Here is a 14,210-nt window from a genome sequence, read left to right as displayed (position 1 = left end):
GATTCTGAAGGAAGATATTTTAAAGTAAACTCCCAAGAATCAATCTGAAATGTTATATATTTAAATTAAATTTTCCTAAGAATGGAAACACTTAATTTAACTTAGTCATGTACTAGGTGAAATGTGATCATTTAAAGGAACTAACAGTGCTATGAACACAGCAATGTATAAAACTTGCTTACAAGAAGGGCTAGAAGAAAATACAAAGAGAATATTTAAGGGTTACCATTGTGAGATAACCAGTGGCTTTTCTTCTTATTTTTTTTCTGTTCAATTTTTTGTAATGTAATCACCTTATTTTTATTGAAAAAAGTTATTATAAATAGTTGTGAAAGAATGCTGCAGTTTAATGGCATGAAGTACAATATATATAATTTTAAGATCTACAAAACAGGAGTAGAACTTAGGGCAAAGCTTTGTTTTATTATATACCTTCTTTTCATTTTTTAAATCATGTTAATATGCTATTTAAAATATATATATTAAAAATACACATGTGGGTATACACAAATATGTATGTGTTCATTCTGCTCCCTCAAACTCCACTCTTCTGTTTCATTCTTTATATTCATATCCCATGCATCAGATATTATGGATGTGAGGGAGACCAATTAATAGTAATCATCTATACTGGGCCTTGAATTATTATAGAATGAAGACAAAACATTGTACAGATGGAAGACCAAAATAAAAGGCTAGTTTGGAGGATATGACTTTAATCAGCAGGCAAATTTTCTTCCTAATTTAAAAAAAATCCTGAAATAAATATATTCACCTCCATTGTCTCAAGTAGAGCATAACTGAGGCAGGTATTGTCCTGTACTGGAGTAACATACACAATATTTAACCCCCCAAATAACATGGCACCTACTAATCTAAACGCTCCTCAGCTGCAAACCGCAAGTACAGCCTTAGGGTGTATGTACCTGTGCATGCAGGGCCTGGTTCTGTACTTAGCTAGGGAGTTGCACGAGAGATGCCTGCTATCATTTGGGGACGGCTACCTCATAAGAAGAAAGGAACCCACGCCCAGGTTCTCCTTGCAGCTCACCAATCACATAAGTCATTTTACCTCTCAAGCAGAGGAGTGAAGAAGGGAATAGAGACAGACCAGGAATGTTACCCTCACCACAAATAGAGAAAGAAGGAAACATCATAGAGAAGATTCCTCCAGAAGAATAGACAAAAATATAAAATTATTAAAAGTCATATTAAGTGCTTTTAAGAAAATAAACAAGGTACTATGATAAATACCAAGAGTGGAAAGAACTTATACACACTTAGGTTATTTTCAAAATAAGAGTAAAATTCTTTGGTATCGATCTGCAAGAAAAATTATATATACATATATGTATATACACACACACAACAGGAATGTAGAAAGCTTAGGATATATACCTGCAATTTTGAGGGATATTTATCTTCATATTACCTATCAAACAAAGAGCATTGTAGGAACATGATATAAACTATGAGTTAGATTATAAAAGTTATTTTTAAGTTTAGTAAAAATGTGAATCCCTTCGAAAAATTAGCTTAATAAATTATTTTCAAGATCAAGGTTTGAAATAATGCACTATCTCAAATAATACTGTAAATAATCAGTTAAGATTTCTCATTATTTGCTTACTCTGTTGCTTCTCTGTTGGGAACTTTTCTCATGGAGAAAGCTACCATCGCTTTGAAGAGATATTCTTCACTGGTATCCCAGGCATACTGAAAGAGAAGGAAAACAAAGTGTATGCGGGCAAATATGGTCCACTGGTTCTAAATGTACCCACAGTGGTTCTCCCTCTCTCTCTCTCGCTACACACACACACACACACACACACACACACACCACTTTCTCATACATTAGATACTGGAGACCACGATAAATTATATCCCCATGATGTTTGGGGTAGGGTTTCTTGGACATTCTAAGTTTGGTGTATCTGCTGTTGCACTATCTTCCTAAGAACCTGCAGCATCAGTAGCCAGCCAACAAATAGGGCATTTGGACATTTCACCCTGGTCATATATAGTCCATTTTCATTTCCTTCCTCCCTTTCTCTTTTCCCTCATAAACTCCCTCCCAGTTGCCTTTATTAACATTAGTACAATTTTTAAAAAATTTTCATAGCCAGAAACTTGAATGTGTGTGCATATTATGGGCTGAATTTTGTCCTCACCAAAAAAATTTCATGTTGAAGTCCTAACTTGCAATACCTCAGAATTTAACTCTATTTGGAGACAGGGTCTTTGCAGTGGTGATTAAGTTAAAATGAAGTTGTTGGAGTGGGCCCTAATCCACTATGATTGATGTCCTCAGAAGAGGAAATCTGGACACAGAGGGAAGATGATATGAAGACACAGAGAAAAGACGGCCATCTACATACAGGCCAAAGAGAGAGGCCTGGAACAGATCCTTCCCTCACAGCCCTCAGAAGGAACCAACCCTATGACATCTTGACTTCCAGAACTGAGAGAAAATAAATTTCCGTTGTGTAAGGCACCCAGTCTGTGTTACTCCGTTATGGCAACCCTAGCAAATTAATATAGTATATTTGACTCACTCTGCTCCTTAATGCAGCAAATGCAAAAAGCGTGAGGCAAAAAAAAAAAACACAAAACTGAGCTGTTTAAGGACCACCAAGGAAGGTAGCAACTAAAGCAGAAGCAGGAAGGGAGAAAGTGGCAAAAGCTGAGGGGAAGAACTTGGTGATGGTGTGGGTTGGTATATCACAAGGACATTGTCAGGATTGGAGTTTCACTCTGGGATAGGGAAACATATTTTTCCGTTACTGCCTTTCTCCTCTTTGGTGGCAGTGAGGATAGTAAGTAAAAACAAATGACTCCTAAATAACAACAACAAAAACTGTATTACTCAGTTATCTTCTCTGGATAAGGTTTATGACTGTGCTGTACTTTTTCCTTTCTCCTAAATATTTTCATAACATATTCTTTTTTTGGAAAGGAGGAGGGATGGGGTCTTGCTGTCCAGGCTGGTCTCAAATGTGTGGCCTTAAGCGATCCTCCTGCCTTGGCCTCTGTAACATAGAACCTTAAACTTTCTTCAGTTGCTTCTTCCACTTCACCGTTTTCTCCTTCAGTACCACTTTATAGAACTCTGCTGTAAGATGCTACCATAAAGAACAGAAAAGGGGGACAGGAGTGGAGGCTCAAGCCTGTAACACTTTGAAGGTCAAGATGGGTGGATCACTTGAGCCCAGGAGCTCAAGACTAGCCTGGGCAACATAGTGAAACACCATCTCTACCAAAAAAAAAATTAGCCGGGCGTGGTGGCATGTGCCTGTGGTCCCAGCTACTCAGGAGGCTAAGGCAGGAAGATTGCTTGAACCTGGGAAGTGGAGGTTGCAGTGAGCCAAGATCATGCCACCGCACTCCAGCCTGGATGACAGAGTGAGACCCTGTCTCCAACAACAACAACAACAACAACAACAACAGAAAATGGAAATGGAAAAATCACTTTTCTCACACGCAGATGTTAAATACTGCATTTTAATGTCACATAATAGGTGCTCAATGTGAAACTGAACACATCTTTATATTCCACGTGTGGCTTCACAGACCAGGTGGTACAAGTTAATTGCATATATTTATCTACCAGTTCAGATTCCTTGGTTCCTCATTTCAATAACACGTGCCAGGACCTTAAATGCCCCAGCTCACCTTGCTTTTTGCACACATCTAAGAACACTCAAACCATGGCTAACCTCATATTTTAGGTAAGTTATTGGCATAACTAGAGAAAATTACAAAACAAGGTTAGCTGGTTGAACTCTAAATTCATGATGACCTATCCCCAAATTGCCTGGTAATCCCTAAGGTTTTACCACCAGTTCTCTTTCTCATGGGTCACATAACTATTTCAAACCTCTCTCTAGAGAGAGAACTGATGGCCAATGCTTTTTTTTTTTTTACCATTTTTTCCAAAGTTTTCCTTCAAACCTCACTCTCATTAAATGGTTTTGCTTCATAATTTATAGATATATCTCATCAATTTCAACTCTCCCATCCTCCTGACATCAAGATACAACACTTCCTCCATAGACACGTCTTAGCCACCTCCTCTCCTGAAGTGCCAGACAGAACTATGCCTATCAGTGGTCATTTCCGTCACTTATATTAGGAATGCTTCTCCTCTGCCCTTCTCAGATCTAAACAATATCAGCTCCCCTCCTTTCTGTGTATTTAACTCTGACTGGAGTCTGTTCATTGTCTTTTAACAAGCTCAACGCTTTCCCATTAACGCAACAGCAAAAACAAACCACTTTACTCAGTCTTCCTTTCTTCTACCTACTGCTGTCTCTTTCCTGCCCTTCACAGCCAAAATTCTCCCAGGAGTTGTCCACATATCTGTTTCAACATGTTCACCACTCATTTATTTTTTAACTTCCCACTACCTGTCTTCCAGCAACTCCACTCCATGAAAAGAGCTCTTTCTAAAATCACCATCGACCTCCACGTTGTCTAACACAATCAGCATTTTTCAGTCGCTTTCTGGCTTGGCCTTTCAACAGCATTTGATGCTCTTGAACACTCCCTACATCTCAAAACGAAACTCCCTAACACAGCCCACATATTCCTTGGCCTTCCGCTCCTCTCTCTCTAAGCTTATCACCTGCCATGTTCCTCCTCATTGCCCCAATTCCAGATATTTCTGCCCTCTTTCTAACCTTTACTCTCACCAAGATCCTTCCTGTGATAAACCTTTGCAAATGCTGTTCCCTCTGCCTTTCCTTCTTTCATTTCCTGGTTCACTTCAACTCATGCTTCAGACGTCACAGTAAGTGCCAGGTATTGTGGCCCTTGACAAAGTCGAAGTGCCCTTGTACTTCTTCCCGTAATACTTGTCAAGACTGCACATTTGCATTTGGTTTACTGAATATTTAATAGATGACCAATTCTACTACTACTATAAGCTCCACAAGGGTAAAGTCAAGCCTTAATCACCATTACATCCCAGCATTCAGCGTGGTACCTGCTATTAGAGGATACTGGGATGGCCAACCATGCACACTAGTAGAGACAATGTATTCTGCACTCAGACTGCCTGGGCTCAAATCTCACTTCTGCCACTTGATGACCTGAAATATTGAGCATGTCACTTAATTTCTTTGAACCTCAGTTTTCCCATCCATTCAGTGGGAATATGAATACCTGTACTACTACCTTCCTCAAAGCACTGTTGTGAGGGCTACATGATTTGATAGGAGTAAGGTGCTTAGAAGAGCCCCAACTAGAAAGTAAGATAAGTTCTCAATAAATGCTGGCTGTTGTAACAATCATTACCCATTGAGTAAATAATAAAATAACAAATTGATGAATTAGCCTGCAAACAGAATACCTCTAAGTTTCTTTAGCACTCTTTTTTCTGTTTCCAGCCTGAGACATCTTAACACCAACTTCTATTGGGGAAAAAATTTTGCAGACCACACTGGGAAACTGAAACTAGAATTAGACAATACTGTCTTTTTAATTCAATGATCTTCACCATTCCTATAGCCACATGGGCCCTATGACTAGTTTTTAAACTTCTATTTCATAAGCATATATTTCATATGTTACTTTGATAATTGAGAATAATTGAAGAAACTTCATGTTCGAATTGGAAATTTTTTGTGCTATGAAAGACTTTATGTGGGTAGAACCATCCCTTCTTTTCAATGAGTAGAAAATCGAGGCTAACAAAATTCAAATGACCACAACGGTGAGGAGTAGACCCAGTCTAGACCTGAGCGACTGACTCAGGCCACTTGGCTTCACTATCCCGAGTTGAGATGCTGGTTTTTTAAGTTGTTTTGTGTGGCACAAAACTTCACATATTGTCTAGCATACACCACCGATTAAATACTTTAGGCGAACCTACTTTATTAAAAATTCATATTATTCTATAATCTATCTTTAAGAGAAGATCAGATTTGAGGTCTTTAGAAATAATTTATTCAAGATTAAGGTAACTATGCAGACAGGCCCATTATTAGAGAAAGCACAGTGTTATTAGCAAACAAAATTTTAAAAGAACACTCAGGTGCTCCACTTACTGCTTTATCTCCCAGAGCTGTTCTGATACTAAGTCTCACTTTAAAAGCATTTGCTGCACCTGCCAGAAAGAAAAAAGAAAGAGCAGTATATGATAATTAAGATCTGCCAAAACAGAGTCTGAAAAATCCTAATATGTAATGCAACTCAAACTAATGGAACACAGAACTACAATTAAACTGCCCCAAATACTCCTGGAAGTTTAACCTAAATCATCTTAGACGGTTTAATATTTTCTTTCAAACTCATTAAACACTCACCACCCCAACTTTCAAGCCACAACATGTCTGCAGATTTAGAAAAATAAAGAGTTCTTTCAGTCAACGACTTGTCAAACATGTAGAAAACTGTTCATCTGTTTGTAAGTTTCAAGGCTACATACCTGGTTGACAGAGTTCAGCATGAATAGCAGTCACCAGAAAAAAGAGCAGCCACAACATTCTTTCAGGGTGGAAAACACAAGGCAAAGTGAGAAAAAAAAATCCACGCTGCACTTAAATCTGCCTTAGCCATTCTGTGACCCGGATTAGAATATCAGAGAAACAAGCGAGCCACCACCTAAAAGGTTTAATGATTAACACCCATCATTTGGGTTAATACTTCCATAAAAACAGCCCATCTCCTGTCAGTTATTTATGAAAACCTGTTTGGAAAACGGATTAGTTGTTTTCCCCACCCTGACTCTACCTCAAAAGAATGTCTCCTTTGCTGACTCAAAGTTGGAATTCTCCCCTGACCCCTTCTGCAATTCTCTGGTTAGGTGTATGATGGGAAGAATTGAGTCCTGTCTAGAGGTTTCCTTGGCATGCACTTCTCACCTTTTCGAGGCTGAGATACCTGGTTCATAGACAGACTATCTTCATTCAGGAAGCAAACGTGACTCCTTTCTCTCTGGTAAACAAAGGGTGCCCTTCAGCGAAGGGCCTCACCTGACTCTCACCACAGCGGGTGAGCATCCCAGGAGAGCTTCAGAGCTTCCTCTCACCTACTTGAGGGTAGAGGGTGGGAGGAGGGAGAGGATCGAAAAACTACCTATGGAATACTATGCTTGTTATCTGGATGACAAAATAATCTGTACGCCAAACTCCCGTGACACACAATTTACCTATATAACAAAACTGCACATGTACCTGCACATTCACACATAGGGAATGATTGTGTTTACCCCTGAGGTCTGGCACTTGAATTAAATCAAAATTAATGATACACAGCAGCACTGTCCAAGGGACATTCTGTGTCAATGGGAATGCTCTGTATCTGTGCCATCCAATATGATAGGTAGTAGAGGTAGGAGGCCATTGAGTACCGGAAATGGAGCTAGTGTTGCTGAGAAATGGAATTTTTGTTTAATTTAATTTAAGTAGGCACAAGTGGCTACTGGCTACATTGGTCAGTACAGCAACACAACAGTAATTAAAAGTTACCGACTCTGAAGTACCTTCACTGGGTGATTTCTCTAATCCTCAGACACTTCACAATTGTTGTTATCATCATCTCACATGGGAGGGAACTGAGGCTCCAGCGTTGAAGTCATTGGCAGCAATGGGATGAGTGGGATGGGTGTCACTTTACCAGCTGGGTTGACTTACACTTGAACCCTGTCTCCACTACACCCAACTGCTCTGTGTCTCTGGTCATCATTGGTCAAAACTGGAATTGACCAAATACCACATAGTCTCACTGATAAGTGGGAGCTAAACCTTGAGTACACATGGACACAAAGAAGGGAACGACAGACACAGGGACCTACTTGACGGTAGAGGGTGGGAGGAGGGAGAGGATCGAAAAACTACCTATCGAATACTATGCTTATTATCTGGGTGACAAAATAATCTGTACGCCAAACTCCCATGACACACAATTTACCTATATAACACACTTGCACATGTACCCCTGAACCTAAAATAAAAGTTAAAAAAGAATGCTGAAGTTGCAACAAAACCTCAGAGATGCTCTGAGAATTAAGATAAGAGTGTAAAAGAATCTTTCCCCGGTGGGCATTCCACAGATGCCAATCAATGCCCCGCCCAGAGGTTGATGTCAGGGCTTTCCTCTCTACCGTTCTGCCTCTTCATAAATTCAGTCCCCAAATTCCACCCTGTTCCTCAAAAATCATGAATGGCAGAATTAGATTGGGTGACTCTGGTATTAAATAGAAACACTGAATTTCCAAAGCAACAATGAGGAAAATATCAACAATGAGACTTCTGCAGCACTTTGAGAAACACATCATTTCTCCTTCCTTGTAAGGGTGGTATTTTATTGTAAAGGACCCACGTCCATCAGCTAAATCCAGCTGAGGAAGCTTTTTCTCATCTCTTTCACCTCAGTTTCAAGGACACGGAGTCAGGAAAAGCTGTACTAAAAGGAGAGGCAGCCACAAGTTAGTGCAGCCATCCTAGCAATGTCATTGTATTAGGTGCAGTGGAAATTTCCAGAAGGAAGAGTTCACCTAGCTAATATCTGAAAAAAATAAAACTAGACTAGATGAAGTCATCTTGGGAAACGTTAAACTAGATAAAGTCATCATGGGAAGGAAAAGTCAATACACATAGAGATTATAACAAAGCATTTTACTTACATCAAGGAAGAAAGCTATGCTAAGGACATAGAAACCTACTTCAGCGGCCAGGCACAGTGGCTCACAACTGTAATCCCAGCACTTTGGGAGGCCAACGCAGGTGGATCATGAGGTCATGAGTTCAAGACTAGCCTGGCCAAGATGGTGAAATCCCATCCCTACTAAAAGTACAAATAATCAGCCGGGCGTGGTGGCAGGCGCCTGTAGTCCCAGCTACTCGGGAGGCTGAGGCAGAGAACTGCTTGAACCCGGGAGGCGGAGGCTGCAGTGAGCCGAGATTGCACCACTGCCCTCCAGCCAGGGCAACAGAGCGAGACTCCATCTCAAAAATAAACAAATAAATGAGAAATAAGAAATCTGCTTCAGTTTTCCTTTAGCCTTACACTTCATAAAAGTATCAAGTGGCTTTCTTTGGCTTTTACTTAGTCATCTATGTAACTAGGGTTGAAGACAATAGAACACTGGGTCTTAGTGTAAGTCATTCATTTGAGAAGACAATCTCTTTTGAATGATGGTTTCTCAATGTTTGTTGCATCATCTTTTTAAAAAGAGCAATAGAAATTCTTTTTAGAAAATACAAAGAAGCACAAGGAGAAAAGTAGAAATCACCTGTAATTCCACCAGTGTCAACGAATGACCAATGTTAATGTTTTCTAAATATTTGGAATATACCTTTCTGCCTTGTGCTTTCTTTTGTGTGTAAATATATGTATATTTCTTCTTAAAAACAAAACTGGGGTCATGCTATTATGCAGCTTTGTCATCTTCGTTGAACTTAACTGTGTTTTGTTGTTGTTTGTTATTGTTGTTTTTATAGAGACAGGATCTTGCTGTGACGCCCAGGCTGGAGTGCAGTGGCACCATCTTAGCTCAGTGCAGCCGCGATCTCCTGGGCTCAAGCAACCCTCCTGCCTCAGCTGCTAGAGTAGAAACATAGAAGTCTGCTTCAGCTTTCCTTTAGTCTTGCATTTCTTAAAAGTGACCAATTTCTTCATAAGCTTTTAGTCATCTGTGTAACTAGAATCGAAGACAGTGAAATATTGAGTTTTAGTCAATGTAAGCCATTCATCTGAAAAGGGAAGATAATCTCTTCTTATTTCATTATGATTTCTCAATATTTGTTTTCTCATTTTAAAAATGATTGAAAAAAGCAATAGAAATTCTGTATAGACAATATAGAGAAGCAAAAAAAAAAAGCAGAAAACATCCATACTACTACCAGAATGGATGACCAATGCTAATATATTTTCATAGTTAGAATGTGCCTTCCTTAGCCTTGGATCTCTTTCTATGTTCTTGTGGGATGTTGTTTTTTCTCATTGCAGTGGCACTATCAGAACAAAGTAATATAATGATGGGAATAAGATGCACCATTGTCGTCTTCTTTCCTCTAATGGGAATGCTGCTACTCCATAGCATCTGGCAAGTGGCTTTAAAAATGATGTGTCATGGGATAAAAGCATTATATTTGTAATTACAAAAAATTATTTTCCTCAGTAATTGGTGTTGCATTTTATCAACTGCCTTTACACTATTAAAACTTTTACCATTTGGTGTACTACATTAATACATTTCTCACATTGATTCAATTCTTAGATAAAACATTTTAAAAATTTATTTTTAGCATGCTGCTGGAATTAATTCCTGGTTTTTCCCCTCTGGTTTTTAAACCTATTTTCTTAAAAGAATATCACGTAGGTTCCTTTTCAAGTGCTGATTCTTGAAAGTTTTTTTTTCCTAGCCTTTACCGTCTTGAAAATCATACAGAAAGATTTCTAACATTGTCTATGTTTAGAAATACGTATAATGTATAAGAAATAAAGAGTTTACAGATGAAGAATCTGGACCATGTGTGTTTTAGAGGAAGAGTTCTTCAAAACTTTTTCACTTCTTACATGATCATTTATTTCAGGTTTTATACCTCTTTCTGAGTCCATTTCGGCTGTTCACAATTTCCAAGAAAATATTCTGTTAAGATTTTCTAGTATTCTCATGGACTTTATAGAATATTTCCCACAAAATATCTACTTTTGTTGCTATGTTCTCTTTATATTTTCTAATACGTATATTAATTTTCTCATTTCAATTATATTATCTATTTTGTTGTTTAATCAAAGAAGAAGATCTTGGATATAATTTGCAATTCTTTGTTTTTTGATTCATAAATCTTATTTATATTGGTTACATACTGTAACAAATTCATTGCTAAATAGTTTGATGGAGATCTCAGTAAAATAAATGGAAAATACAACTAGATACTAGGGTTCTTGCCTCTCAACATACCATATTTTCTTACACTTTTCAAAGTCTTGCACAAATATAGTGCTTGTCTTAATGTACAAATTTTAAGTAGTAAGTTTCCAGAGCCTTCATATATGTGTAAATTGCTTCATAAAATGCTCATTTCGGCAATTTCACATATGGGAGCTTCATAATTTATTAGTAACCATGGTAATGATGACAAATAAAGCAGTTTCAATCATTCTGAATATGTTACTATTTACTTCCAAATGTTCCGAGTTTAGAGCATGTAGATTTAAAAGTTCAGATTACTGTTGCCATGAGCCACACAAAAGGGCACTGAGTCTCCTGAGATGGGAAAACGAAATTGATTTCTCCGTGTTTTTTATACTCCACAACACTCTTGAAAAGCACTTTCTGAGCATATAACTATTGATCTACCACTCTGGGGCAAATAGAATATGAGATCACATGAAAAGAAAACACGTGTCGTTCTTTTGATTCATGCAAGATCCCTTGTTAAGTTCACTAGATTTATATAAATATGTGAGCACATGCAGGCTCCACTCACCTGCAATAAAGCAAGAGGTGGAGATAACAAATGTTTCTTTTAAAATTGACCCTGGTTATTTTGTTTCATTATCACAAACAGAAATTTAGTAAATATATAGCTCCTAAAATTAGTAAACTGTAAAACCATCTCAAATGTGACATTATTCTGTATATTTTTATTGGATTTTCAAAAATGTATCTGGCTGTAACACATTAAAAGAAATCAATTAAAACTTTTAATAATTGAACATAGAAACTTCATATAAGATTTTAAAACTTCACACTTTTTGCAACCGGGTGTGGTGGCTCACGCCTGTAATCCCAGCACTTTGGGAGGGGTAGGTAAGTAGATTGCTTGAGTCCAAGAGTTCAAGACAGGCCTGGACAACATGGCGAAACCCCCTCTCTACAAAAAATACAAAAATTAGCCAGGCTTGGTGGCATGCACCTGTGGTCCCAGCAACTCAGGAGGCTGAGGCAGGAGGATCACCTGAGCCCAGGGAGATTGAGGCTGCAGTGAGCCATGATTGTGCCACCACATTCCAGTCTGTGTGACAGAGCAAGACTCTGTCTCAAACACACACACACACACACACGCACACCTTTGGACGTTTTAATATCTTAATTAAATGGCTCTACTCAATGATTTTCTAAATGTTGTAGAATTTTAATAAATCAGATCCTTGTTTAAATTGTAATGAAATGGATATACTACATATATATAATAACCAATATCAAGATGTTTGTATTATTAATAATTTATACAGTGTTTTCAGTATAATTAGGTAGCAAAAATAATTTTATTCTCTTTAAATTGTCAGTGTTAAGATGCATGGAGGGACAAACTATTTTTGTCTATTGTGCATAAGTTCTATTTTAACTCAGTGGTTTTCAGCTGGGGGTGATTTTGTGCTCCAGAGACACTTAGCAACGTCTGGTGACATTTTTAGTTGTCATGAACGGCAGAAGAGAGGATTTCCACTGGCATCTAGTGGGTGGAGGCCAGGGATGCTGCGAAACACCCCCACAAACTTTAAAAACATCATTTAGGTAACTCTTTTCTTCTTGTAGTTGAGTTAATGGAAATAACCCACACATGGAAGAACAGAAGAAAAAAGGGAGACAAGTGTGTGTGTGTGTGTGTGTGTGTGTGTGTGTGTGTGGTTTTTCTAAGGCTAAGAATGTAAAAATATACACATCGCAATGCATTTCATGGTACTTAATTTCCAGTCACAAGCTTATTAGAACTTCAGTTTATGATTCAAATTAGTCAACTCAGTTTTCAACTATCATATTCATGAGCTATGAGAAATGCAAAAATGAACCAAATATAGTCTCTGCCCTTCAGGAACTTACAACTTTGTAGGACACAAAAGTAAATCATGATGGCAATAGATGCATGTACAACTGTGAACAAAATGCTGTGAACAAAATGCTGTGAACACTGGATAAAGAGAGGATAAAAAGTTACTGGATTTGACAAGTCATTATAAAACTGTAACAACCACTGCACTCCAGCCTGGGCGACAGAGCGAGACTCCGTCTCAAAAAAAAAAAAAAGAAACAAAAAAAAAAACTGTAACAAAAGAAAAAAGAAAGGTTTTTCAATGATAATCAAGACAGACCTGGAACAATGGCAAGATGTTTAAAGGTAAAACATGAAAGCCCACAGGATCCAAGTTAAGGAAATCTGAAAACAAACACAAAGGACAGATACAGGATATGGCCAACAGCAGGGACTTGCTGGTAGAGTGGTTCAGAGGAAGATGGGGGAGGGAGCATCAGTGTAGATGCATCTGAAAAGCCAAGTTGGGCTCCGATCTTAGAGGACAGAGAGTTTGGATTCTCCAACAATGGTCCTGAGAGGCTAATGAAGATTTCAATATGGGAATGGCTTTATTGTAAATGACAGGGAGAAAGACAATGGGAGATGGGAAGGACATTCCCTGATAGTGAGTTTCCAATGTGCCCTTTATTTACCAATCATAGGCTGTTGGACTGGCAGCCCACTATGTGCCCATGACTACAAAAAACAGGAAATTATGTTTCATTGGCCGTCTTAAGGAAAAGATAAATGAGCTTATTTTAATAATAATTTTAGAATATAGAACAGATGCTGTTACAATCTTATAGTATGCTTAATTTTATGAACACACACACACACACACACACACACACACATTTCCAGTATCTTTGGTAAGCAAGGAACTCTATAATGTGGAATATTTTTGTCTCCATCCTATATCATATCCCCTTAAGATGAGAAACCATATTAAGCAAGGATATTTGAAAAGCTCATCAAATTTTGTAGGTTAATCAGTAGCCATAATCATTATGAACTTTGTCTTATTCTTCACAAGTTAACATTTTTCTACTTCAGAGAAAGTTAATCACTACTGTTTGGAAATAAAAATTAATTCAGACCAACTGAGTGAGTATAATTCTGCCAACTTTATGCTCCTAAAGTAGCAATTTAAAGGACAGTTTCTTAAGTGGGATGTATGTGTGTCTGTGTGTCTCATCTTGTGCACAGAGACTGATACTTTGTAACGGGTCTCATGTAGTAAAAGCAAGACATTTCTATTACAGGTTTAGCTGGGGCCACTGTTGCCCAGGTGTAAGAGTTTTCTCATGATTTGGCAAGTCAATTTTCTCTTTTTACTAGGCTAACAGTATTATAGCCATGGTCTATGAAATAGTATTTTCCATCCTTAATCATTCATTTGCCCGCCAGCTGGAGGTCACCCAGTCACATTTAGCCCTGACAATAGGTACTTCTTTTGCCAACCTC

At 38.1% G+C, this 14,210-nt stretch overlaps 1 protein-coding gene across 1 annotated transcript in view; it reads right to left on the bottom strand.

The window, feature by feature from the left end:
• The window catches only part of CLTRN (collectrin, amino acid transport regulator), a 38,146-nt gene extending 31,411 nt beyond the window's left edge, over nt 1–6,735 (bottom strand). The window contains exons 1-3 of the mRNA XM_033200913.1: nt 6,428–6,735; nt 6,048–6,106; nt 1,631–1,716 (exon numbers count right to left, since the gene is read on the bottom strand). Coding sequence (XP_033056804.1) covers nt 1,631–1,716; nt 6,048–6,106; nt 6,428–6,485 — 203 coding nt within the window. The 5' untranslated portion in view covers nt 6,486–6,735. The remainder of the gene's footprint in view (nt 1–1,630; nt 1,717–6,047; nt 6,107–6,427) is intronic.
• Nucleotides 6,736–14,210: the final 7,475 nt, after the last annotated feature.

Source organism: Trachypithecus francoisi, unplaced genomic scaffold, assembly GCF_009764315.1.
Source record: "Trachypithecus francoisi isolate TF-2019V2 unplaced genomic scaffold, Tfra_2.0 Lachesis_group6, whole genome shotgun sequence".
NCBI lineage: Eukaryota > Metazoa > Chordata > Mammalia > Primates > Cercopithecidae > Trachypithecus > Trachypithecus francoisi.
Note: the sequence above shows the minus strand (reverse complement) of the source record. Positions and strands in the feature narration are given on the sequence as shown.